Source organism: Budorcas taxicolor, chromosome 2 (assembly GCF_023091745.1).
Source record: "Budorcas taxicolor isolate Tak-1 chromosome 2, Takin1.1, whole genome shotgun sequence".
NCBI classification, from domain to species: domain Eukaryota; kingdom Metazoa; phylum Chordata; class Mammalia; order Artiodactyla; family Bovidae; genus Budorcas; species Budorcas taxicolor.
This window is the reverse complement of record NC_068911.1, coordinates 5,702,341-5,727,724: the sequence shown is the minus strand read 5'-3', so window position 1 is coordinate 5,727,724 and position 25,384 is coordinate 5,702,341. Positions and strand designations below refer to the sequence as shown.

Sequence of the window (25,384 nt, the reverse complement as noted above, 5' to 3'; positions counted from 1 at the left end):
GGGGTTTGTGTCTGCTAATCCCAACTTCCCAGACCATCCCTGCCCAACCCCTTCTCCGTCTTGCCAGCCACACGTCTGTTCTGTGTCTGAGTCTGTTTCTGTTTTACCAGCAAGCTCATTTTGTTGTATTTTAGATCCCACATGTAAGTGGTGTCACGTGGCATTTGTCTTTTTCTCTTTGACTTCACTGAGGATGATAATCTCTAGGCCCATCTATGTTGCTGCACATGGTAGGATTCCGTTCTTTTTCATAGGCGAGTAATAGTCCCCTGTATATATGCACTGTGTCTTTACCCAGTCCTCTCTTGATGGAGCTTTAGGTCGTTTCCATGTCTTGACTATTGTGAATAGTGCTACTGTGAACAGAGGGGTGCGTGTATCTTTCCCAATTTTAGTTTTGTCTGGATATATGCCCAGGAGTGGGTTGGCTGGATCATATGGTAGCTCTATTTTTAGTGTTTTGAGGAACCTCAATACTGTGTGGATTAATGCTAGTTTACTTTCCAACATTATTTTGACAAATAGCATAAAAATTTAAAGGCTTGAAGATAAACTAATCAACAGTATTTTAAACATTTAATTCCTATCTTTGTCTCAGTCCTCCCAGTAAAATGCAGTCAATTAACACATGGATCCTGGGCTTTACCTCCCTCCCCTGCCTGCCTCCTCTGATTTCTGACAGTATTTCCTTTCCATGAATCCAAAACCTACCTAGCCTTTGAACCCAACTTGTCTCATTTACACAAAAACAAACCAAAACAACCTTTCTAAGCACTCCCACAGTAATATTGTGTTTCTCTGAATTCTTCTGATCTGCCTGTACAGCTCGTTTTGAAATTTGATTCCATGTGGTGGTGGTTATTGAGCAAGATGTTAATCTTAGATCCATTTCTGCCATGGATCCTACTTTCAGTTTAAAATCTGTTTGGAGGGGTATATAAGTAACTAGTAAAAAATGTAAGTAACTAGTAAAAAATGTAAGTAACTCTACAGGGCACTGAAGGATAGGGGACAGATGATAGGAGAGGGGAGTCCTGAGCTTGGTCTGGAATCAGAAATCTGGAAGGATGATGATGTAGAGGAGGGCAGTGGGTGGGGGCTCTCGAGCAAGGGAGAGAATTAACTCATGAGCGGGGAGGGATATTGGGGGGATGGATTGGGAGGTTGCGATTAGCAGATGCAAAGTATTTTGTGGAGAATGGGTAAACAACAAGATCCTACTGTATATGGCACAGGGAACTGTATTCAATATCCTGTGATAAACCACAAAGGAAAAGAGTAGGAAAAAGAATGTATACGTATGTTTAACTGAATCACTTTGCTGTACAGCAGAAACTAACACAACATTGTAAATCAATTATCCTTCAATAAAATTTTCAGAGAAGCATGAGAAAGATCTGGAAGACAGTACAGTAGTCTGACTGGAGGGGCAGCACTTCATGGGCCCAGGTGGGTGGTAAGGCCAGAAAGTGAGTGGGACAGAATTATAGAAGTTTATGTGCTAGATGCCAAGAGTTTACAGTTTCTCTCTCTCTCTCTCTCTCTCTCTCTCTCTCGCTCTCGCTCTCGCTCTCGCTCTCGCTCTCGCTCTCGCTCTCTCTCTCTCTCTCTCTCTCTCTCTCTCTCTCTCGCTCTCTCTCTCTCTCTCTCTCTCTCTCTCTCTCTGTTGGAGAGGGAGGGTGGTGTCCAGGGATGACTTTATATTTTATTTTGTAAGTGGTGCTGAACTCAGAGGTTTTTATTATGTGACGGGGGTTACATAATAGCGTTTTATTCATTTAGCCAACAAATAATTATTTCATGATTAAAATGAATTCGAGAAAAGAAATGCCAGAGCCTGTTGTCATAACTCAGGAGACGAGAGTGGCTGGGGATTGAGCAACCATAGTGGGCCTGGAAAGAATAGATTTCAAAGATACAACAAAGGATGAATTGATATGACTTGATGAGTCATGAACAAAAGGGATCTGCTTTGCACTATTGTGTTTCTTGACTTATGGTGTCTGTTGAGCCAAACTGTAAGCTCTTTGGGAGATACACTACATTTTACCCTCTTTTGTTGTAGGTGCCCATTGTCTTTTTATTCCAGTTTAAAGAATGTATTGACACTTATTATTCCACACGACATGACATTTTAGACAGTGTCCTATAACTCCCTAATAAGAGAAAGCTGAGACTGAAGGGTGTGTCTTATGAGAAACAAACACCACTTTCATTAGTCCTTGAATCACTATTGCATTTAGTTTTCAACTGAGATATGATTATATCATAAACTATACACTTTCAAGTTACAATTCAGTGTTTTCAGTATGTCATGGAGTTTAACCACTTACCAGCTGATTTCAGGATATTTTCGTTACCTCCTAAAGGAACCCCCACCTACTTGAGCAGGCACCCTCTATTACTCCTTATCCCCAGCCTCTGGCCACCACGAACCTGTTTTCTGTCTCTATGGATGTCCGTTCAGACTGCTGTAACAAAATGCCACAGGCAGCCTGGTTTATAAGCAACAGAAATCAATTTCTTGTAATTCTGGAGGCTTGGAAGTGGCACCAGCTGACTTAATGTCTGGTGAAGCCCCAGTTCCTGGTTCATACGTGGCTTTCTTCTCACTGTCTCTCTGTGGCCACCAGGGCAAGGGCGCTTTCTTTTGTAAGGGTGCTAATCCATTGGTGAGGACTCCACCCATGACCTAATTGCCCCTCAAAGCCCTCGCCTCCAAGTACCATCACACTGGGTGTTAAGATTTAGCATATGAATTTTGAGGGGACACAAACATTCAGGTTATAGGGGTGGATTTGCTTATTCTGAACATATCATATAAATGGAATCATGCAGTATGTGGTCCGTAAGTGTCTGGCTTCTTTGACTAAGCATAAAATGTTCAGGGTGCATCCACGCTGTAGCGCGTGTCACGGATCAACGCTTCTTTTTTACGGCCGAGTAATATTTCACGCAATGGCTGCACCGCATTTGTTTATCCGCTCATCAGATTATGGACATTTGGGTTGTTTCTACTTTCCGGCTGTTAAGAATAATGCTGCCACGGACATTCATGTACAAGATTCTGTGTGGCCATGTATTTTCAAGTCTCCTGAGCATAACTAGCAGTGGAATTGCTAATTCATGGGGCAACTCTCTGCTTAATGTTTTGAGGAACTTCCAGGCTATTCCAAAGTGACTGTACCATTTTACATTCCCACCATCAGTGTATGAATGTTTCAATTTCTCTGTATCCTTGTCAACTCTTGCATTTGTCTATCTTTTTTATTTTACCTATCTTAGTGGGTATGAAGTGGTATTTCATTGTAGTTTTTATGTGTATCTCCCTGATGGTTAGCGGTGTTGAGCATCTTTTATGGGCTTCTTGGCCATTTGTATATCTTCTTTGGAGACATGTTGGTTCAGATCCTTTGCCTATATATTTTAACTGGGATGTCTTTTTATTGTTGCTTTCTAAGAGTTCTTTAAATACTCTGAATTCAACCCCTCACCCGATTTTATAAAAATTTATGTGTGTCTTCTCCCACTCTTTTAGCACGTCGTCTTTTCACTTTCTTGATAATATCTATTGAAGCAGAAAAGTTTTAAATTTCAGTGAAGTCCAACTCACCTATTTTTTCTTTTGTTGCTTGTGATTTTTAAAAGATGATTTACTTTTTATGTTTATGGCTGTGCTTTGGGGTCTTTGTTGCTGTGTGCAGGCCGTCTCCAATTGCAGCGAGTGGGGGCTTCTCATTCCAGTGGCTTCTCTTGTGGAGCACAGGCTCTAGGCTCCCACGCTTCAGTAGTTGCAGCTCATGGTCTTAGCTGCTCTGGGCCATTGGGATCTTCCCAGACCAGGGATCAAACCCATGTCGGCTGCATTGGCAGGTGACTTCTTTACCACTGAGCCACCAGGGACGCCCCTGTTGGTGGCAATTTTGGTGCTACATTTAAGCAACCACTGCTTTGTCCCAGATGTAGATTTATTTAATCGGGCCTATGATTTCTTCTAACTTTTTTATCTGAGTGAGATTAGGGGTCCAACTTCATTCTTTTGCATGTGGCTACTCAGTTGTCCCAGCACCATTTATTGAAAAGACTGCTGTCTTCCCATTGAAGTGGTTTGGCACCACTATTAAATTTGAATTTTTATAAGTTTGACAATACATTCATGAAATAAGGTCCAGACATCTATTGTTCTAACATACTGACTTTATTGGGTTTGAATTTTACAGAGCTTGCTTCAGTTAGTGGTGATTGTGGATTTGAAGAGTATTTCTAAGGCTTTTTGAAGCAATAGCATGAAAACCACTGTTAATTCCATGAAACTCGTGGTCCTTTCCAAAACCACAGGATTGTAGTCAGGAGCTGTCATGGCACAAAGCTCCCTGTATTTATGGGTTGGCTTGCTGTTACCACTGATTTCTTCTGATAATTTTATGGATTGCTTCAATGAGGATAACTTCAAAGAATATGAGTTTGGAATTTTAACCAGCCTATTAAGAATTCAGGACTCTGAGGGTGCTAATGGGTTTCCCTGCTGACTCAGTGATAGAGAATCTGCTTGCCAGTGTAGCAGATGTGGGTTTGATCCCTGGGTCGGAAAGATCCTCTGGAGAAGGCAGTGGCAACCCACTCTAGTATTCTTGCCTGGGAAATCCCATGGACAGAGGAGCCTGGCGGGCTGGGTCTCCCGTTCTTTGCAGTTTCTATGTGTCTCCCTGATGCTCCTGGGTATGGTCCTGGTCTGGTGTTCTGCAGTGCAGAGGGCTGCAAAGAGTTGGACCTGATGTAGTGACTAAACAACAGGCAAGGTGCTGATGGCACCTGGTTCCAGCTCTGTGCGTCCTGCAGGTGGTTGGCACCGTGATGGCTAGATTTGCCGTGAGTTTCACACTCACTGGGCACTTGGATCCACCACATCAGACACGAATCCGGTAAATCCATAGCCTGGGCTAGCCTCGTACCCACATTGTGTGCTTTCCAGGGAGAGGTTGGGGTTACAGAGGCTTAGGAGCTGCTGTGCAGCAGGAAGCCGTGTCGTCTTCCGTGGCTCCCGTGTGCTCGCGTCACCCATCTGGATGACAGCTGCCAGTAGACAGAGGCCACATATTGTCTTCTATATGGATGACGTGAATTTTCATCAAAGTTACTGTAAACGTCAGGTGCTACTACTTCCCAGGGAAAGCAGTATGGCTACTCAAAATACCTTTGATATATTGAAGCTCAATTTTGTACATAAAAATGTGAAAAAAATTAATGCAGAGGCCACAGCCAGGGATAAAATATTTACAAAGGATATATCTGATAAAGGACTGTTAATCCAAAATAATAACTTAAAAATAAATCGAGGTATAGTTACTTATAATAGTAGTTTCAGGTGTACATAGGATGCTTAAAACTCAACAATAAGAAAACAGCCCACCCACTCAATTAAAAAATAGGCAGATGACCTGAACAGACATCTCACCAGAGAAGATACACAGATGGCCAAAAGTATATGAAACGATGCTCCACACCATACGTCATCAGGGCAATGCAAATTAAAACAATGATGAGATACTGCTGCACACCTATTAGAAGGGCCAAAGTCCAAAATACTGACACCATCAAATGCTGGTGAGAATGCGGAGAAATAGGAACTCTCGTTCACTGCTGGTGGGAGTGCGAAATGGTACAGACCCTTTGGAGTACGGCAGTTTTTTTCAACACTAAACATGCCCTTGCCGCATAATCCAGGAGTTGTGCTCTTTGGTATTTAACCAAAGGGGATGAAAACTTAGTCCACAACAGAAACCTGCACATGGATATGATGAAATAAAATTACTTTCGAGACAGGACAAGAAAATTTTTAAACATGAAATTCTCTTTGCCCGTTTGAGCCCCTTTCCCTCTCACCTTTAGTGAGCATGGTGTATTTGCATTACATATTAACTAGATCCCCCTAGAAGATACAGGAATGCCTCCTTGCCAGAATAAAAGGCAATTTCCCCCTGGCGCCAGCAAGGTAACTCCTTAGGAGATAACATTCCTTCCCTAACCTGCAAGGGGCCACAGGAACCCACTACTGGCCTTGTGGGACAAGGACACTATCAATATGTTACTCCCCAAAACTTGCATTACTGTGCCTTGACCTCTAAAAGGTGGAACGGTCCTTATAGCTTTCTGAAAGACTGTCTCCTGGGGTTATAATCCTCAGGTTGGCTCAAAATTGTCCATTCCTTTGTTAGATTGATGTGTTGATTAATTCTTTTGTTGGTAGATGTTTATTGAAGTTTTATTCATAATTGCCAAAACTTGAGAAAGCAACTCTAGTCCATCCAGACAGTGAAATATTCTTCAGTACTAAAAGGAAATGAAAACCACTGCAATATTATAAAGTAATTAGCCTCCAATGAAAATAAATAAGTTAATTTAAAACAATAAAAGGAAATGAGTTGCCAGGTCATGAAAAGACAAGGAGGAGCTTTAACTGCATGTTACTAAGTGAAGGAACTCCATCTGAACAGTCCACATACTGTGTAATTCCAACCACATGATATTCTGAAAAAGACGAAACTATGGAGGTTGTTTAAAAGATCAGTGATTGCCAGGAATTTGGAGGAAAGGATGAATAAGCAAGACAACCGTCGGGGCGGTGAGACTCTTCTGTGTGATCCTGTGTGTGGATATGTCTCTGCAGGCTGCGCAGCACTCGGAGCGCACCGTCCGGTCAGCTGTGGCCTTGGGGCGCTGCTGCGCCAGCCTGGCTTCACTGACTGCCGCAAAGGTGGCACTCTGCTGAGGGCTGCTGAGAGCTGGGGCGGCTGTGCACGCGGTCGGGGAGCATAAGGGAAATCGCCCTGCTTCCCACTTGATCATGCTGTGAACCTGAAACTGCACTAAAAAATAAAGGCTGCTTTGAAAATACGATTCAGGGCGGTACATGTCAAAGGCAGGAAGTCCTTTAGAAGTTCAGAGAAAGGAGAAATCGCTGTTGGCCTAACAGGGAAAAAGTTAAGATTTGAGCTGTGACTGAAAGAAAGAGTAGAACCGCAGTGACTGAACGGTGTTTCCCGAACCGCAGTGACTGAACGGTGTTTCCACGTGTGCAACCTTGGCTGAGTTTGTCCTCAGACCCTTGGGTTCTTCCTGGGGTTTGTGGAGGGGTTCCTGGAGGTTGCAGAGGTGAAGTGCTTGGGACAGAGTTGAGCAGGAGACAAGTAGAGCTCTCAACAGATACTGACTGAATACCTGCTCTATGGGTTGAAAATTTTTTTTTATTGAAGTATAGTTGATTTCCAGTGTTTCAGGTATATAGCAGAGTGATTCAGATTCTTTTACATTATAGGTTATTACCAGATATTGACTATATAGTTCTCCGTATATGTAGTACTGTTTAGCTGTTAATCCCAAATTAGTCCCTCTCCCCACTTTCCCTTTTGGTAACCATAGGTTTGTTTTCTATGTCTGTGAGTCTGTTTCTGTTTTATAAGTAAGTTTGTTTGTATCCCTTTTTAAGATTTCACATGTAAGTGACATCATATGACATTTGTCTGACTTCACTTAGTATGTTAATCTCTAGATTCATCATCCAGGTTGCTGCAGATGGCCTCATTTTATTTTTATGGCTGAGTACTATTCCACTGTGCCTATATGTCTGTGTGTGTGTATATATATAGGTGTATATATAGTATACAAAGGGCTTCCCTGGTGGCCCAGACAGTAAAGAATCCGTCCGCAATGCGGGAGACCTGGGTTTGATCCCTAGGTTGGGAAGATCCCCTGGGGAAGGGCATGGCAACCCACTCTAGTATTCTTACCTGGAGAATCCTGTGCACAGAGGAGCCTTGTGGGCTCCAGTCCATGGGGTAGCAAAGAGTCGGACACGACTGAGCGACTAACACACACACACACACACACACACACAATATACGTATGTTATATGTAATATACATATATACACAAATGCACCACATCTTTATCCATTTATCTGTTGTGGACATTTAGGTTGCTTCCATTTCTTGGCTATTGTAAATCATGCACAATTGTTGGACTCACGCTCTAGCTCAAAAAAAAAAGAAACCGCCTGCTTAACTATCACAGAAAGAGGCCAGCATGCAACAGGAAGAAAGGCCCAGTGGTAAAAATTGCTATGTTGTGGTCTGGGAACAGTTAAGTAAACCATACTTGGGTGATAAAGCTGGTTAAAGTAGATCAAGAGAAATTTTATTTTGTGTTTTGAACTCCAAAGGGAGCAGTCTGTAGACAGTGGAGATCCTTGAGATATTATCAAAAAGGATTTTGATAATGTTTTAAGAATAATTAGAGTTTAAATCAATATAGGAAGCAGGGATTTCAGCTGTGACTCTTCCAATAATTTTGAAATCATTGTAGCAGTCTTTAGCTGGTTTGTTTAATGGGCAGGTCATTTGTCCATCTAAAATGGACTTGATCAACATTATAAAAGTAAACAAGTTTTTTTCTTTCCTTCGTTTAATATCCTGGCATTCAAACTTTGCTTCAGATGATTTAACTAATTTGTAAATAAATCATCAGTCTTAAACAGAGTCTTTTTGACATTGGCCTGGGGAAATGAACCCTATAGTCTTTCCTATAGAGATAAACTCCTTTCATCTTGTACTTTTTCATTTATCTACGCAATGGGGTTCTCTCTTTCTTTCTGTTTAGTAACACCTTTATTGAAGTAGAATTCACATATTATAAAATCCACTCATTTTTAGTGTATCATTCAGTGGTTTTTAGTATGTTTGCAGCGCTGTATAACCACCACCACAACTGCAGAACTTTTATCACCTCCAAAATAAACCCTGTATCCCTTAGCTGTCATCCTGGGTCCTCTCATTTTAACTTCCTTTATAGCCATTAATCTACTGAAATGAGAATTGAAAACAATTCCTTCTAAAATAGCATCAAAAACAGAAAAATAAATATTTGAAAACCAGAAAACATTGAAAGAAGCTGAAGACCTGAGTAAATGGAAAGACATTCATGCTTACGAACTGGATGCATCTGCACCCATAGCAGTTCAGTTCAGTCGCTCAGTCGTGTCCAACTCTGCGACCCCACGGACTGCAGCACGCCAGGCTTCCCTGCAGCACAGAGCCAGTCACCATCTCAGCAGGCTTCATTTGGGGAATTTACAGAGCTTGGTCTTCAGATTCGTATGGAAACGCAAGAGACCTAGAATAACCAAAACAATCTTAAAACAACGACAAAATGGGAGATTTGTGCTTCCCGGTTTCAAAGCTTACTATTATACCGAGCCATGGTAGTCATTACAGACTGTCAGGGAGAGGCGTAGGTAAGGGTAGAAGTATATAGGTCAGTGGAACAGAATTGAGAGTCAAGAATAAATCCTCATGTCTTCATTCAGTTGGCTTTCAGCAGTGATGTCGAGACAACCAGAAGAGGGAAAGAGAGGTCTTTGTGTCTCATGGTGCTGGTACAGATAAAAATACTCGGAGGCGAGGATGCAGAGAAATTGGGACTTTTACACATTGCCTTGGGAATGTAAAACTGTGCAGCCACTTTGGAAGACAAGTTGGCAGTTCCTCAAAATGTTAAACATAGAGTTAGCATATGATCCAATAATTCCCCTCGTAGGTGGATACCTAAGAGAACTGAAAGCATGTTTCTACGTAAAACCTCATTGCATGAATATTCATACATCATGCACAGTAGCCCAGATGTAGGAACAACTGAAATGTCTATTTTCTGGTGAGCGGATCAAATGAAGTATGATATATTCATACAACTGAGTATTATTTGGCAACAAAAAGGAATAAAGTATTCACACTTGCTACAATGTGAACGAACCTTGAAATCCTTATGCTAAATGAAAGAAACCAGTCATAAAAGGCCACATACTGCATGACCCTGTGCGTGAGGTGTCCGCTGTAGGCAAACATCAATACAAATATAAACAGAGGCAGAAAGCAGATTAGTGGTTGCCAGAGGCTAGGACAGGGGTGAAGGGGTGTGTAGCCACTAATGGTACAATCTCTTTGGGAGATTACGAAAATGTTGCGAAATTAAATGGTGGTGATGGTTGTACAACTCTGAATATATTAAAAACCACTGAAATGTATTCATACTTTAAAAGCATGAGTTTTATGGTTTGTCAATTATATCTCAGCAAGTTGTTATATTTTAAAATGTATGCTTAATGAGATATCACTGCTTTACAATTTTTTTTTCATTTTCTAGTTAGAAGTAGGATTTAGCAGAGTTACTTCCCTTTTTATTTTTCTTAAGTCATATTTGTTTGCTTTTACAAAAATATGTGTTTCTCTAGAGTATTCTGGCTTCCTTATGTTTATGTCAACTTGTCACCGTAATTATACCTTTTGGAAACTGTATCAGGATGCGTGCAGTAGAGCTTGGGCTCTGGAGCCGGTCAGACGCAAGGGAGAAATTTACAGGTTCCATGGGCTTGGGCAAGGGATTGAATCTCACCTGTCTTGGCCTCCTTCTTTGTTGTGTTAAATAAGATATAATCTGTAAAGTGCTATTGACAGTGTTTGGCACAGAGTAAGCTCAATAAATATCAGCAGTTGTTACTGTTAGTTTACAGTTAATCATTATTTGATTTCCTTCTCAATGTATCTGCTCTTACTCCCCGCATCTATAATTGTTCTGCCACGTGAACTTATGTTTGTGTGTATTTTTGTTAATTACATGCCTAAGGGTGGAATAAATGGGCCACGATTTTTTAAAAAATTTAAAATGATCTTACGAATTCAATATTGGCCACACAGACTGAAAAATTTTAGTATGGTGACAAATGGTTTCATTCCTAACACTCAGTTGTCTTAATGAAGGAGCATAATCCAGTGAGCTCTGTGCCTTTCATTCATGGATAAATAAAGTTCTTATCTCCATCACTGACTTACCAAGGTCACCTTGAACAAGTTGTTCAATCTCCTTTTCTTCTATTTTTCTTGACTAAACTGAGCATAATAATTTCACTCCGACTAATGCTGTGATGTGAATAGTGATTAGCTCCACAATTATAGACGATTTTGTGATAAAACTGTGCCAAATAATACCTTCACTTCAGTGCTATAGAAAGTATGACTATAAAGTGATATATAGGAAAGAAACGTTACGGGACTTTGTTTGAGAAGAGTGTGCATTGTGGCTTTTTCTTAGCTGTTTGCGGGGTTATTTGCTAAAGCTTTGGTCTCCCCTTGCAGTTTTCTGTTGACCTTTCTATGCATCAAGTTAATAAAGCCTCATATGTCAACTCAGTAACTGAAAGAAAATGCAGCCAGAACTTTCTCAGGCTATTATTACTTTTTCCTTGTCTATTTGTTTTAGGTCTGGCCTGATTGTGAGGTTGTAGGAGAGCTTGCTTAATTCTAGCTCTCTTCCCACAACGTTCCTTCATTTCCCTTTCACCCTCAACAGTTACCACCTTGTTTAAAATGACTTAGCCAGCAGAGCACAGTTTGCATTTATCTTAATAGTTCTTGAGCACTCAACAGGGTGGGGATGTTTGGCCTTATGGAAGGTTCTGCTTGTTAACTCTGGATTATCTCCTGTCAGTGGAGTTCATTCACTTTCCTTCTAAGGTGACAATCAAATATCATTTACTTAATGACAAGCTTTTAAAATTCATTTCCTTCCTGACAAAGTTGAGTTTTATTTTACATCATATAACCTTAGGAAAATAGTCTAAGCTTAGAAGTCAATTTTAAGCAACCGTTTAAAAGGAAAAAAAAAATTTACCTGACTTGCCTTAAAAGTCAAACCCTCAGGTCTGAGAAGCACCCCAGGACAAGCACCTTTTTGGTTTGGTTTTGTTTAGTTCTTCATAGCATTCTGAGCTTGGAACAGGACTTGGCCTCTGGTGGGTCATCAGTGGATGATTGTTAAATGGATAAACTGATGCACTGCCCAGAGCTGCAGCATTAACCGTGGCTTTTGTTGGTCAAGTTGTGTGATCTTGTTAAGCCCCCATTTTCTCATTAGGAAAATAAACATGATAGTAACTGCCTCATGGGATTATGATGTTGGATAAACCTGGCCAGGCGTGTCAGACCCTTAGGGTAGTGCCTCATACCTTGTAAGCATCTGATACATTTTAGCTTCTGTTGTTAGGTCTGTGAAAGGGAATTAGATTGTATTTGGAACGTTTCACAAAACAATGACAAAGTTTCCCAACCTCCCACTGTGATTCCATTGATAGATTTCATCGAGTGTTTTTGGCAGAGGCACTGGTCAGATGGTTGCTGGGGAGACAGTCTGCTTCACAGGGTGGTTTTTGGAAGCACCAGTAGTTAGTTCCTGGTTATAAAATCACTAGGAGCTTTTGAGGAGATGAGATACTAGACATCAGGGCTGAAGTTTGGGAGTTTTATTTTATTTTTTTAAGTTTTGGAGTTGAGTAAACGTCACCACGTTATGACTCTTGAATAAGGACGCTTGAAAACAGAAACATGTAGGGAGACAACATTGATACTAATAATCAACTGATCGATGAGGTGATTAATTTTGGAGTGTAACTTTAATTATTTAGATAAAACATTCTCTAAGGAAAACTTAAATTTTCCTCAGCTCTTCACAAGGGAAAATGCTTCTACCTAGAAAATTCCCCTGATTCTTCCTGCTGTCTTAGTCCCACTCGAACAAGGTTGAAAAACATCTCATTTACTTTATTTAAGACAGAAATATGATCTGGAGATAGAAATTATTCTAAGTGACTGAGACCCTTAATGAACTATTTTTCTTATCTTCCAAGGCAAAGGTGCATAGCCCTGTAATATTTGAGGGAGAAAAAAGGTCAAACCAACCATAGCTTTGGAAACTGCTTCCCGTGAGGCCTTTCTCCTCCACCCAGGAAGTCATCCTCCTGTAGGTTCTGTGGGGAAATCCAGGTGTCAAGGAAAGCAACGTTTTAAGATTAAAATTAAAAAATGTCTTAAAAATTTAAATTTAAAAAAATTGAAAAGTGCCCCTCAGTTATAGATTTTCTTTGAATGTAATGGCTTCACTGGTCCATGGAAATCATCCCTTAAGATATTAAAAAGTGACTGTTCATGAAGGAGGGCTTTGTGCAAATATAGTGAAAGTCACTTAGATGTGTCCGACTCTTTGTGACCCTATGGACTATACAGTCCATGGAATTTTCCAGGCCAGAATACTGGAGTGGGTTGCCATTCCCTTCTCCAGGGGATCGTCCCAACCCAGGGATTGAACCCAGGTCTCCCACGTTGCAGGCGGATTCTTTACCAGCTGAGCCACAAGGGCAGCCCAGGAGACAATCGGGTTTACGCTCCCAGTGTTCCGTGTTGTGCTTGGTTACTTAGTCGAGTCCGACTCTTTGGGACCCCATGGGCTGTAGCCTGCCGTGCTCCTCTGTCCATGGGGATTCTCTCGGCCAGAATACTAGAGTGGGTAGCCCATCCCTTCTCCAGGGGAGCTTCCCAACCCAGGAATCGAACTGGGGTTTCCTGCATCGCAGGTGGATTCTTTACAGCCTGAGCCCCCAGGGAAGCCCAAACACAATAAAAAGTCCCAAATGCGCTCTGGACTTTTTGTTGTTGTTTAGTTGCTAAATCATGTCTGACTCTTGTGTGACCCCTGGACTTTGTTACTTGTTTTTTTTAACATGAACGATGTTTCTCCCTCACTGTCATACAACCTCTGGCTTGGAACTGCAGGCAAACATTTTTATCCATAGTGCCAACCAATAGACACTAATGAAACCATAAGGAATAGCATAGACTCCTTCTGAAGAACATGATCTTTCAGAGAGTGGGTGAATCCCACAAATAGCGGGGGAAATCCACAAATAGTATTTTCGGGACTGTACACATCCGTCAGGGAGCTGGTAGAGAAGCTTGACTCACTAACTGAATGTTAGCAAAACACGCCTTTCCGTGTACTTTCAGAAGCTAAGTGAACATTATGTAGTTTGTTCTTTCTTTACCCCCCGAATTAGGAAACTGTGGCATATGATTAGGAAATTACTGGATTTAGACACGATTGTCCGCAGTAGAGAGCACCTCAGAGTTGAAGAGAACACACGGCAGTATACTCTGAAAAAATCAGCTGCTTTTTCTTGAAAGAGCAATTGTCGCTTTTGTTCATTGTTGTGCTTCCAGAATCTTACTTAAAATTGGTATACGTCTTTACAATGAGTGGTAGATCCAGACAGAGTGGGATTTGAAGTGCAATAAGTTATCTCTTATCTCATAGAGTAGACAAACAGAATTCTACCACAGGATCACAAAATTTTTCTGCTCAGTTCAGTTCAGTCACTCAGTCGTGTCTGACTCTTTGCGACCCCATGAATCGCAGCATGCCAGGCCTCCCTGTCCATCACCAACTCCCGGAGTTCATACTCACGTCCATTGAGTCAGTGATGCCATCCAGCCATCTCATCCTCTGTTGTCCCCTTCTCCTCCTGCTCCCAATACCCCCCAGCATCAGAGTCTTTTCCAATCAGTCAACTCTTCCCACGAGGTGGCCAAAGTACTGGAGTTTCAGCTTTAGCATCATTCCTTCCAAAGAAATCCCAGGGCTGATCTCCTTCAGAATGGACTGGTTGGATCTCCTTGCAGTCCAAGGGACTCTCAAGAGTCTTCTCCAACACCACAGTTCAAAAGCATTAATTCTTTGGCACTCAGCTTTCTTCACAGTCCAACTCTCACATCCATACATGACCACTGGAAAAACCATAGTCTTGACTAGACGGACCTTTGTTGGCAAAGTAATGTCTCTGCTTTTAAATCTAGGTTGGTCATAACTTTTCTTCCAAGGAGTAAGTGCCTTTTAATTTCATGGCTCTGCAGTCACCATCTGCAGTGATTTTGGAGCCCCCAAAAATAAAGTCTGACACTGTTTCTACTGTTTCCCCATCTATTTCCCATGAAGTGATGGGACCAGATGCCATGATCTTCGTTTTCTGAATGTTGAGCTTTAAGCCAACTTTTTCACTCTCCTCTTTCACTTTCATCAAGAAGCTTTTTAGTTCCTCTTCACTTTCTGCCATGAGGGTGGTGTCATCTGCATATCTGAGGTTATTGATATTTGTCCCAGCAATCTTGATTCCAGCTTGTGCTTCTTCCAGCCCAGCCGTCAGTCAAATGCCCTTAACTAAACTAGATTCATAGTGACCGTAAATGATCTTTGCACAAAGTCGAGGCAAAATTCTCTTTGTGCTGACGATATTGAAACCCTCGCCACTTCTTGAGGTAACCAAATTCCACTGGAATGAGCCTTAAATGAAAACGCTGTTGGTCTTCCATGCTCCCAATGCCAGGAGCCTGGGTTCAATCCCTGGTCAGCGAACAAGAGCCTGCATACCGCAGCGAAGAACTAGCACAGCCAAGGAAAGAAAGAAATACTTTTTAAAAAATTACTTGTCTTGTGCAAAAGAACAAGGATTAATCTTTTTGAGATGTTACCAGAATTCTTCCCGTCAGAAGCAGTCCAGCATCAGCACCTTGGGAAAACAAGGAAGTGGAAGGGAACAGTACCTCACAGGCTCATTTGAAGAGCCGTGAAAAAGATGGCAGGTTTACAATTATTATGAGACAATCACCTATACCCAAATAACTATTAGAAAGTGCACTGAAAAACCATAAAAGAACAGGTATCTTGGATGATTGTTTTTAAAAATGCAATGAAAGGCACTCTCCCATTCATCACAATAACAAAACTGAAGACATGTAAGAGTAACCGCTATTAGAAATGTGGAAAACGTGAGTAGGTGAAAATGTTACTTAAAGGCATTTAAAGAAGAATTTTATAACTGGATACATATGTTGCTCTCAAGAATGGGAATACCTAATACTGTAAAGCAGTAAATTCCCCTCAAATTTATTTATGAATGTTTTGAAAACTTGCTCAAAGTAATTTTAAAGTTAAATGGGAAAAAAGGAAGTATGTGAGACCAGCCAGGAAAATGCTATTAAAAAACAAAGGATAACGATGAGATTTTGGAGGCATGCATTTCCTATTTACACATTTGCAGGTTTTCATTTTTTGTAAGTACTTTTGTCCTTAATTTTAAGTTAGAGAAACAAGTAATAAAGCACTAACCAGAGCTGTAATAAATTATGGTCCAGCCACACAAAAGGCTGAAGAATGGGGGTGTGTGTGTGTGTGTGTGTGTGTGTGTGTGTGTGTGTGTGTATGTGTGTGTGTGTATCTCCACTGAAAGAAAGGGTGTAAAGATTATACTGAAGAGGAAATGTAAATTTCTGTATAGTTGGTAGTATTTTTGTATTATCAGGAGATACTGTAAACAACTGTATGCCAGTAAATCAGTAACTTAAGTAAAATAGACAAATTTCTAGAAAGACACGAACTACCAAGGCTGATTTGAGAAGTGAAAAATGTTACTAGACTTGTGAAGAGATTATGGATTAGTGACTGGAAACACTTTCTACAAAGAAAAGCCCTGGCCTGGCTGGCTCACAGCACACATTAAAAGGTTCTGTTATGCACCATAACCAGGTGGCCTTTAGCTCAGAATGCAGGGTTGGTTTCACGCTGGAAGTCAATTCATGTGAAACAGCATTATCAGTAGGTGCAGGACAAATAGCAGTCGGTCATCCCAGTAGGTACAGAAAAAGACGCAGACCTAGAGAACAGATTTGTGGACACAGTGGGAAGGAGAGGGTGGGCCAAATGGAGAGAGTCGCATGGAAACAGACACGTTACCGTGTGTAAAACGGATGCCCAGTGGGAATTTTCTGCGTGACTCAGGGAGCTCCGCCTAGAGGGGTGGGAGGGAGCGTCGCGAGGGAGGGGACGTATGTGTACCTGTGTCAGAAACGAATACAACACCGTAAAGCAATTAGCCTTCAATTAAAAAAGTAAAAAAAAAAAAATGCGAAGAAGCCAGTCACGGAATACCACATATTCTATGATTCCATTTATGTGAACTATCCATTCTAGGCACATCCAGAGATGTAAAGCAGATTAGTGGCGGCTGTGACTGGTGGGGTTTGCGGTTAATAATGAGTAACTGCTAATAGGTGCAGGATTTCTTTTATGGGATGATGAAAATGTTCTAAATCGATGTGCTGATGGTTATACAGCTCAGTGAGTATATTAAAAACTGATAAATTATACACTTCACTTGGATGAATTGTATAGGAATTTTATCTTGATAAAGTTGTTATATAAAATGTAGTAAAAGCGTGCAGAGCAGTATGTTATGAATTTCCTGCCAGTGAAACAGTCGCTAGCCCTATCACCTGTACTTGCCTTAGTAGTGATCTGTGTGCTCTGCCACTTCAGTTGTGTCTGGCTCTTTGCGACCCTGTGGACCGCAGCCCGACAGGCTCCTCTGTGTATGCTTTTGTCAAATAAGGTCACGGTAAAACACTGTATTCTTAAAAATTGGGATGCTATGTATGCACGATACATCGGTGTATTTTCCCTTCACGCCATAGTTTAGTCATGTAATGGATCTAGTGGCAAAATTTCTCACCAGCTGTATACTACCGTTGTTGCTCCTTTGCTCAGTCGTGTCCGACTCTTTGCGACCCTGTGGACTGCAGCACACCAGGCCTCCCTGTCCATCACCAGCTCCCGGAGCTTATTCAAACTCATGTCCATCAAGTTGGTGATGCCATCCAGCCATCTCATCCTCTCTCGTCCTCTTCTCCTCCTGCCTTCAATTTTCCGCAACATCCGGGTCTTTTCTAATGAGTTGGCCCTACGCTTCAGGTGGCCAAAGTATTGGAGCTTCAACTTTAGCATCAGTCCCTCCAATGAATATTCAGGACTGATTTCCTTTAGGATGGACTGGTTTGATCTCCTTGCAGTCCAAGGGACTCTCAAGAGTCTTTTCCAGCATCACAGCTCAAAAGCAACAATTTTTTGGCTCTCAGCCTTCTTCACAGTCCAACTCTCACATCCATACACGACTACTGGAAAAACCATAGCTTTGACTAGATGGACCTTTGTCGGCAAAGTAACGTCTCTGCTTTTGAATATGCTGTCTGGGTTTGTCATAGCTTTTCTTCCAAGGAGCAGGTGTCTTTTAATTTCGTGGCTGCAGTTGCCATCTGCAGTGATTTTGGAGCCCAAGAAAATAAAGTCTGTTATTGTTTCCATTGTTTCCCCATCTATTTGCCATGAAGTGATGGGATCGGATGCTGTGATCTTTGATTTTTGAATGTTGAGTTTTAAGCCAACTGTTTCACGTTCCTCGTTGACCTTCATCAAGAGGCTCTTTAGTCCTTCTGCACTTTCTGCCATAAGGGGGGTGTCATCTGCATATCTGAGGTTATTGAGATTTCTCCCGGCAGTCTTGATTCTGGCTGTGCTTCATCCAGCCCGGCATTTCGCATGATGTACTCTGCATAGAAGTTAAATAAGCAGGGTGACAGGATACAGCCTTGACGTACTCCTTCCCAATTTGGAACCAGTCTGTTGTTCCCTGTCAGGTTCTAACTGTTGCTTCTTGATCTGCATACAGGTTTGTCAGGAGGCAGGTGGTATAATACATTGTGTATTTTCCTTTCATATAATAGCTTTAATCATGTAATGGATCTAGTGACAAAATTTCTTACGCACCTCGTTAATGAAACGGGAACAGTGGGATTCGCTGCATTCTTTCTGTATACCAGCATTGTGCTGAATTCTTAGCATGCATTTCATCATTTGTTTTTCACAACATTTAATGATGGCCCCATATTTTCCGTCACTCTTCCGTTCTGTTCTCCAGCATACCAGAGCTTACGTTCATAAAATTGGGTTACTTAGTCAAACACCAAAGATGCATGGCTCCTCTTATGAGCAGGTGCTCTGAAGATACAGACTGTAGGTCTTCATTTCAGCTGGTGTTAATGTGATCCTGGCAGTTTTAAGAACACATTGATAAATCCACCCATGTATGTTTAAGAAAGATTTTTAAGTTTAAACCATTTTGTATTTGTTACAGTTGATTTCTAACTGAAGGAGAATACATTGTCTAGTTACTTGTCAGTTTTTTGTTTAATGTAACACTTAATTTGAGATACAATCAATGGCAAAGATAATTTTGAGTTTTTTTTTTTTCCTTCCCCATTGCAAATATAGGCTAGCGCCTCAGCCAGTTTGGGCCACTAGCAAGATCCCATCGGCTGGCGGTTTACACAGCAAACATTTATTTCCCATAGGGGGCTGGAAAAGCCTAAGATGAGGAGGGGCTAGATTTGGTTCTGGGCCAAGGCCCTCTTGCTGCCGTGTAGACGGCCACCTCGTGCATCCTCACACGGAGAGCTGAGTGAGGGCGTGTGCTGTGAGCGCTTCTCCATAGAGGCAGGGACCCCCCCATCCTGACAGCCCCACCCCCATGACCCCAGCTAACCCCAAGCGCTTCCCGAGGGCCCCACCTGTGGACACCTTCGCATCAGGGCCTGGACCTCCAACATACGGGTTTTGGGTGGGGTACAGTTCTGTCCATAGCGACTGACTATGGTGAAAATCTTGTCCGTAAGTGCTAACTCTTGCCTTTTTTGTTTGTTTTTAGTATTATGTGCCAAGAACCTTGCAAAGAAAGACTTCTTCAGTAAGTAAACACCCACTTTTTGCTCTTTCACTATTGATATTCTTCACATATTTCTGAAATTTAAAACTTATTCAAAAAACACTGGGTGTATTCTCCTAAAAGAAAAGAATAGAAGCCCATGGTTTGACAAACTTCATTTCCCAGTTGACTACGGCACAGAGGCTCCTTAGCTCCAAAGCACAGAATTTATAACTCAATCAAGAAAAACTCTCTCTCATTCCCTATTCTGGCCACACCGTTTTCTCTGCCTTTCCATCCATTAATATATCGCTTTCTGCTGAAGTGTTCTCTACTCAAATACAGATGAGCCATTTTTCTATAAAGCATCTGAGTTTCAGTAAAACTGATAGTCAAATTTGATAAATTAAATCACACTTGAAAAGTCGTGTAATGAAAGGAATTGTAAAAATAAAAATAATAAATAGTCATTTTCTTATGAAAGGAATCGCTTCTTAAGAAGCTCACCTACTATAAAGTAGGTGCCCAGAGCAGGAAAATTTTCACACTCTTTCTGATCCTCACCAGAATGCTGCTTGGTTCCTAAGTGGTGTATTATTCACGCTCTCAGGTGAAGAAACTGAGGTTCACGGGCTTTATTCAAGGAGCTAAGAAGGTGCAGCGGGATGGATCCCATCCAGATCTGTCTCTCAGACCTGGCCACCTCTCTGATCTTATAAACCTGTCTGATTCACACTCTAGCATTTAAGAACCTACCTAATGAAAATTTGGTGAATACTGCTTCCAGAGATAAAATAGACAAAGACCAGCAAACACAATGTCTAAGTATTATTTTTGAGAAAGTACAAATACATTTATTTGTAGACACTTTTTCCTCCATTCAACTAGTAGTGATCTTCAGAAATAGAAATCTGAATTTAAGCCTGTTTTTAGAGTTTCATTACTAGTGTCTAAAAATCTGAGGAGGATGTCATTCTGGGCTGCTTTTCTTAGAAAGCTTAATGGAAGTAACTTATTTTGCTGATTGAAACTGACCTTAAATTTGAGGATGGAATACACCGGGATAGTTGGGTGGTCTTGGCGCGCCCTTTACCTGCGGGACCATGTTCTGTGTCGCGTTGGCAGACCTGTCATCTCATCCAGTGTGGCCTTCCCCTCTCCTCCAGGGCTCCCTGACCCTTTTGCAAAGATTGTTGTGGACGGATCTGGGCAGTGCCACTCAACGGACACTGTGAAGAGCACATTGGACCCAAAGTGGAACCAGCACTACGATCTGTGAGTCGGGTATCCTGCAAGGCACCTGGGAGTGAGAGGAGAGGCGGGGTCTAGCTTGTAAGAGAAGCATTTTTTTGAGAAAGGGATCACCAGCTTCTTTCTGGTAACACATGTGGATGGCCGAAGACCCAGTGCCTACTTTTGGAATTCATACACTTGGGAGTTCTTGCATTTGTTTCCATACATTGTTTATGGTTTGCTTCTGTAACTGTGATCTTCAAACATTCAATCTCCTGGCCCTCTCTAACAGGAAAAAGGGGCTATAGTTCAGGTCCTCTATATGCTACTGTTTTTTCAGCAAAACCATGAGCATAGTTGTAAAACGCATCATTTGAAATGCATTATTATACATATTTATTATGTTGTTCTTGTTGTTTAGTCTCCAAGTCATGTCTGGACCCCATGGATGTACCCTGCCAGGCTCCTCTGTCCATGGGATTTCCTAGGCAACAATAGTGGAGTGGGTTTCCATTTCCTTCTCCACATATTATATGAATATTTTATACACACACACACATACATATATATGCCGATTTTAAAAATTTTGCTTAGATGGTAAAGAATCTGCCTGCAATGCAGGAGACCCAGGTTTGATCCCTGGGTCAGGAACATTCTCTGGAGAAGGGAATGGCTACCCACTCCAGTATTCTTGCCTGAAGAATTCCATGGGCAGAGGAGTCTGGCTGACTACAGTCCATGGGGTCACAAAAAGTCGGACACGACTGAGCAACTAACACACACATATTTTTTGCAAGAGCAAATAAAGTTTGGTATGAGTGAATGTATATAAGCCCACTCGCCATCCGACAACTTCTTGTATCCAATCATTACGTAGATTGCCCTTTGAAAATCACTATTTTATCTTCACCTCTGTTTTCATGTCCTTGCTGAGAAATTTTTGTCAGGTAACGCTGAATGATTACTGCTTTGTTTTACCGCCACACCACAGACTGCTGGTTTTGAGTGGGTTTTTAGTAGCTGGATCCTGAGGCCCATTTTCAATTACACTGTGGCACAGGAGGTGGTCTGGAAAGCGGTTGTCAGTCCAAGCCCTGGAAGCCCCCTTGTGGCTGACCTGCCCTGAGAGGCGGGGGTCTCCTGTCCGAGCTCTGCTCTTGCCTGTGCTTTGGGTGGATGGAGGGTTTGTAAGGAGTCCTTTGCTGCAGACTGGTTATTCTCTATGCAGCCTAATTGGTGGGAGCTTATGAATCCTGCCATTATCTTTGGAACTATTAAGATCTAGTAAATCCCTGTTACAAGGTTATCATCAGCATGTAGTTATCTCCATGTGCTGCTCACATAATCAGCTGTAGCCCTTTTGCCACCCATTGAAGTTGGTAGACAGATATTCATCGAGTGCCTGTACTTGTACATATAGAGCCAACATTATTTTCAGAGAATTCTCCTGGACTAACAAGTCAGTCAGATAGAATCTCAATGGGCTGTTGTAATATAGAAATGCAATTAAAGATGAATTCGCACTTTGGTTTCAGATATGTTGGAAAAACGGATTCTATAACCATCAGCGTGTGGAACCACAAGAAGGTTCACAAGAAGCAGGGAGCCGGCTTCCTGGGGTGTGTGCGGCTGCTCTCCAATGCCGTCAGCAGATTAAAAGACACTGGCTGTAAGAGCCCGACGCTTTTCTGCCTCTTAATGTACCGAGGAAGGCTTATGAGCCATCATTTTGTTTATTATTATTTTTGAATACTGAATACAGAATTCCTGCCCTCCTCCCTAGTTAACATTCCCCAGGTTAAGTTTTGAATTGTTTGTTTGCAGACCAGCGTTTGGATCTGTGCAAACTAAACCCCTCAGATACTGATGCAGTTCGTGGCCAAATAGTGGGTAAGAACTTTCTCATCTCTAAAGAGATAACTTTTACAGAACTTAACATCCAGCTCTTCATCACTGAGAAAACACACAAAGCCACTGACCCATGGTGACATACGCGAAGGACAAGCCACATTTGGGGGCCATCTCTCCAGTACTAAAAAGTTTCATCTTGTGTGGTTTTTGTTACTTTATCCGATTCCCTTCATTTAGTCGTTCCAGGTGGAGTTAAAGTGACTAAGGTACACAAAGATGTAGGGTTGTAATTTTTGATGTAATTTTAGTCCTCACATTTGTCCCGCTACCCAAGCGCGGATGGTAAACATGGTGGCCGCGCACGGATGAGCTGAGACAGCTCCACAGGAAGACCAGTCCACGTGTAGGAGGCACGGGATTTCTGAAGACTTCCGTGTCCTGTGATTTTACAGAAGATTGACTTACTTAGAATGAAGGCGCGAAACATGCTGATGCTCCGAAATGTTGACTAGACATACTCTGCTGGAAGTTAATTTGCTGGTTAAGCAGTTCATCCTGTTATCCACACATTTCAGAGTAACTCAGATATTGACCCTGCATTGCAGGGAATCCAAAAAAAAAAAACAACCCCATAGTATTTCAGTGGCACACAGAATGACTGATGACCCCAAATCTTTTAGGTCTTGTCTTATGTAGAACTTGTTGTTCAGTTGCTGAGTGGTGTCTGCCTGCAACTTCAAGGACTACAGCACGCCAGGCTTCCTTGTCCTTCACTATCTCCCAGAGTTTGCTCAAACTCATGTCTGTTAGGTCGGTGATGCCATCCAACCATCTCATCCTCTGTTGCCCCCTCTCCTCTTGTCCTCAGTCTTTCCTAGCATCAGGGTCTTTTCCAATGAGTCAGCTATGTAGATCTGACCCAGGATGAATGAACAGTGAGTATCCATCCTGCAGACTCTCCTGATGACAGGGTTCTCACTCTCTGCCTGTTTGTGATGTCTCCTTTTCTTTGTGGAGGGATGTGCGGGGCAAAACCAGTATCTGGAAGCAACTTCATCAGTGTCCTTGTTGATTGTATTAGGGACGGAGAGTAGATACACAGACGCGTGTAGACTGTGCAGAGTGCTCTCTGTGTCCTTATCCAGCACAAGTCGGAATCTTTAAAAAACAAAATAACTTGGAAAAAGTGAATATTGTGTTATTTTTATGGAGAGCGTGGAAAACACAGCACCTCCTTCTGTTCCACGTTCACGAGGAAGGGTCCGGGTGATGTGCAGTGGTGTGGAGCCACTGAGTGAAATGTCTCATACTTGAAAGCACAGGCATGTGTAACGTGAGTGTGGAGACAGACGCCTCCCTTAGTAAGAATCATCTCGTATATGAATGATGCATTTCTAGTGGCTCACTGTATTGCAGCCGTGTAGAGTATCCCTGGATTTTAATGCAAGTGTCCTTTCCTTTCAGTCAGTCTACAGACACGAGACAGGACCGGCACCGGCGGCTCTGTGGTGGACTGCAGGGGCCTGCTGGAGAGCGACGGGTGCGTGCCCCGGCTGCCGGCGCTCGCGCTGCCGGAGGGCGCCCCTCACACCTTGTCACTGCCTTGAGTGCCTGAGGTGCAGGGAGGGACTTCGGGGTGCAGCTGCGACCCAGTTTCCTTGTCTGTAAAGGAAGCTGTCAAGACGAGTAGGCTTGTGCCCCAAAGACTCAGGGTCCAGTTTACAGAGGTTCCCACTGGCCTGAGAGCATTGGTCAAGAATGATAACTGCAACACATCACACCAATCCGTGGAGTTCATGATGATACAGAAAGAAATAAGTTATAAAAAACCAAACCCCCAAAGCTGTCAAGAGCTCTCGTTGGTCACTACCATGATTTTCCAATCCCCGATGAATTAACTCTTAATGCCGTTAATAGTTGTGGACACCATCAGGAAAGAGAACCTGGCGTGAACACAGGTCTTGGGGGCCCCAGGGGTGGGAATGGGCTGCCCAGCCCCAGGGGACTATAGCAAACCCCATCCAAAAGTGGGGCTTCCTGTAGAGTGGAGCAGACCTAAGCCAGTGTCCTCGGCAAATACGCTGCAAGGAGAAGAAGGGAATAAAAAGGAAGGAAGAGCACCTGCAAATTTAATAAACAGGATTTAAGAGACCCACCTACTAGATGCAGTGTGTGCATCTATTTGGACCCTGATTAATGAGATAGTGGACTGGCGAAATTTGAATATAGACTGGCACTATGACGACCCATTTTTGGGATCATGCTAATGGTAAAAGGCCTGTCTTTCAGAGCTATGTGCCGAAATAGCTAAGGATGAGATGGTAAAATGTGGGGATTGTTTTCCGAATAATCCAGTGGAGGGGGGAAGAGCTGGACATGCGGCCACGGGACGGTATCGGAGGTGGTGAAGACTGCAGGGCGCTCACTGAACTAGTCCCTCTCTCTGTTTCTCTGAAATTTTCCAGCGTAAAATGTTTTTCAAAAGTACTTGCTTAAAAGGGAAAATAGCCTATTAAGGTAAATTGTCTTCACAGTTGTTCAAGGGATGAGGATTTATGTTAAAAGTCACTTTTAAAGTCATTGTAATATTTGATGTAACCAGGAGTTCTGTTATAAAATGACAAGGCAAATGTAATGTTTGAATTTGATTCCAAGTCAAGAAAACTGAAATCTCCTTTTCTGAACTTCTTACATTCAAGGTTGGTGTTTTCCGACCATTCAGCTATCCCCAAGTTTGAAATCCTACCTTGGCCTCAGTGGCACTTAACACATGGCTTCCTTAGGCCACTGATTCTTCGTGAACAAGTTCGGCTTCCCAGTGAAAAAGGACAGGATCAC

General features: G+C 42.2%; 1 protein-coding gene across 2 annotated transcripts in view; it reads left to right on the top strand.

The window, feature by feature from the left end:
• Positions 1-25,384, top strand: part of SMURF1 (SMAD specific E3 ubiquitin protein ligase 1) — a 91,938-nt gene that overhangs the window by 47,279 nt on the left and 19,275 nt on the right. For both annotated transcript variants that reach the window (XM_052657015.1, XM_052657014.1), the window contains exons 2-6: positions 19,466-19,504; positions 20,629-20,737; positions 22,231-22,364; positions 22,520-22,585; positions 24,011-24,086. In XM_052657015.1, coding sequence (XP_052512975.1) covers positions 19,466-19,504; positions 20,629-20,737; positions 22,231-22,364; positions 22,520-22,585; positions 24,011-24,086 — 424 coding nt within the window. The remainder of the gene's footprint in view (positions 1-19,465; positions 19,505-20,628; positions 20,738-22,230; positions 22,365-22,519; positions 22,586-24,010; positions 24,087-25,384) is intronic.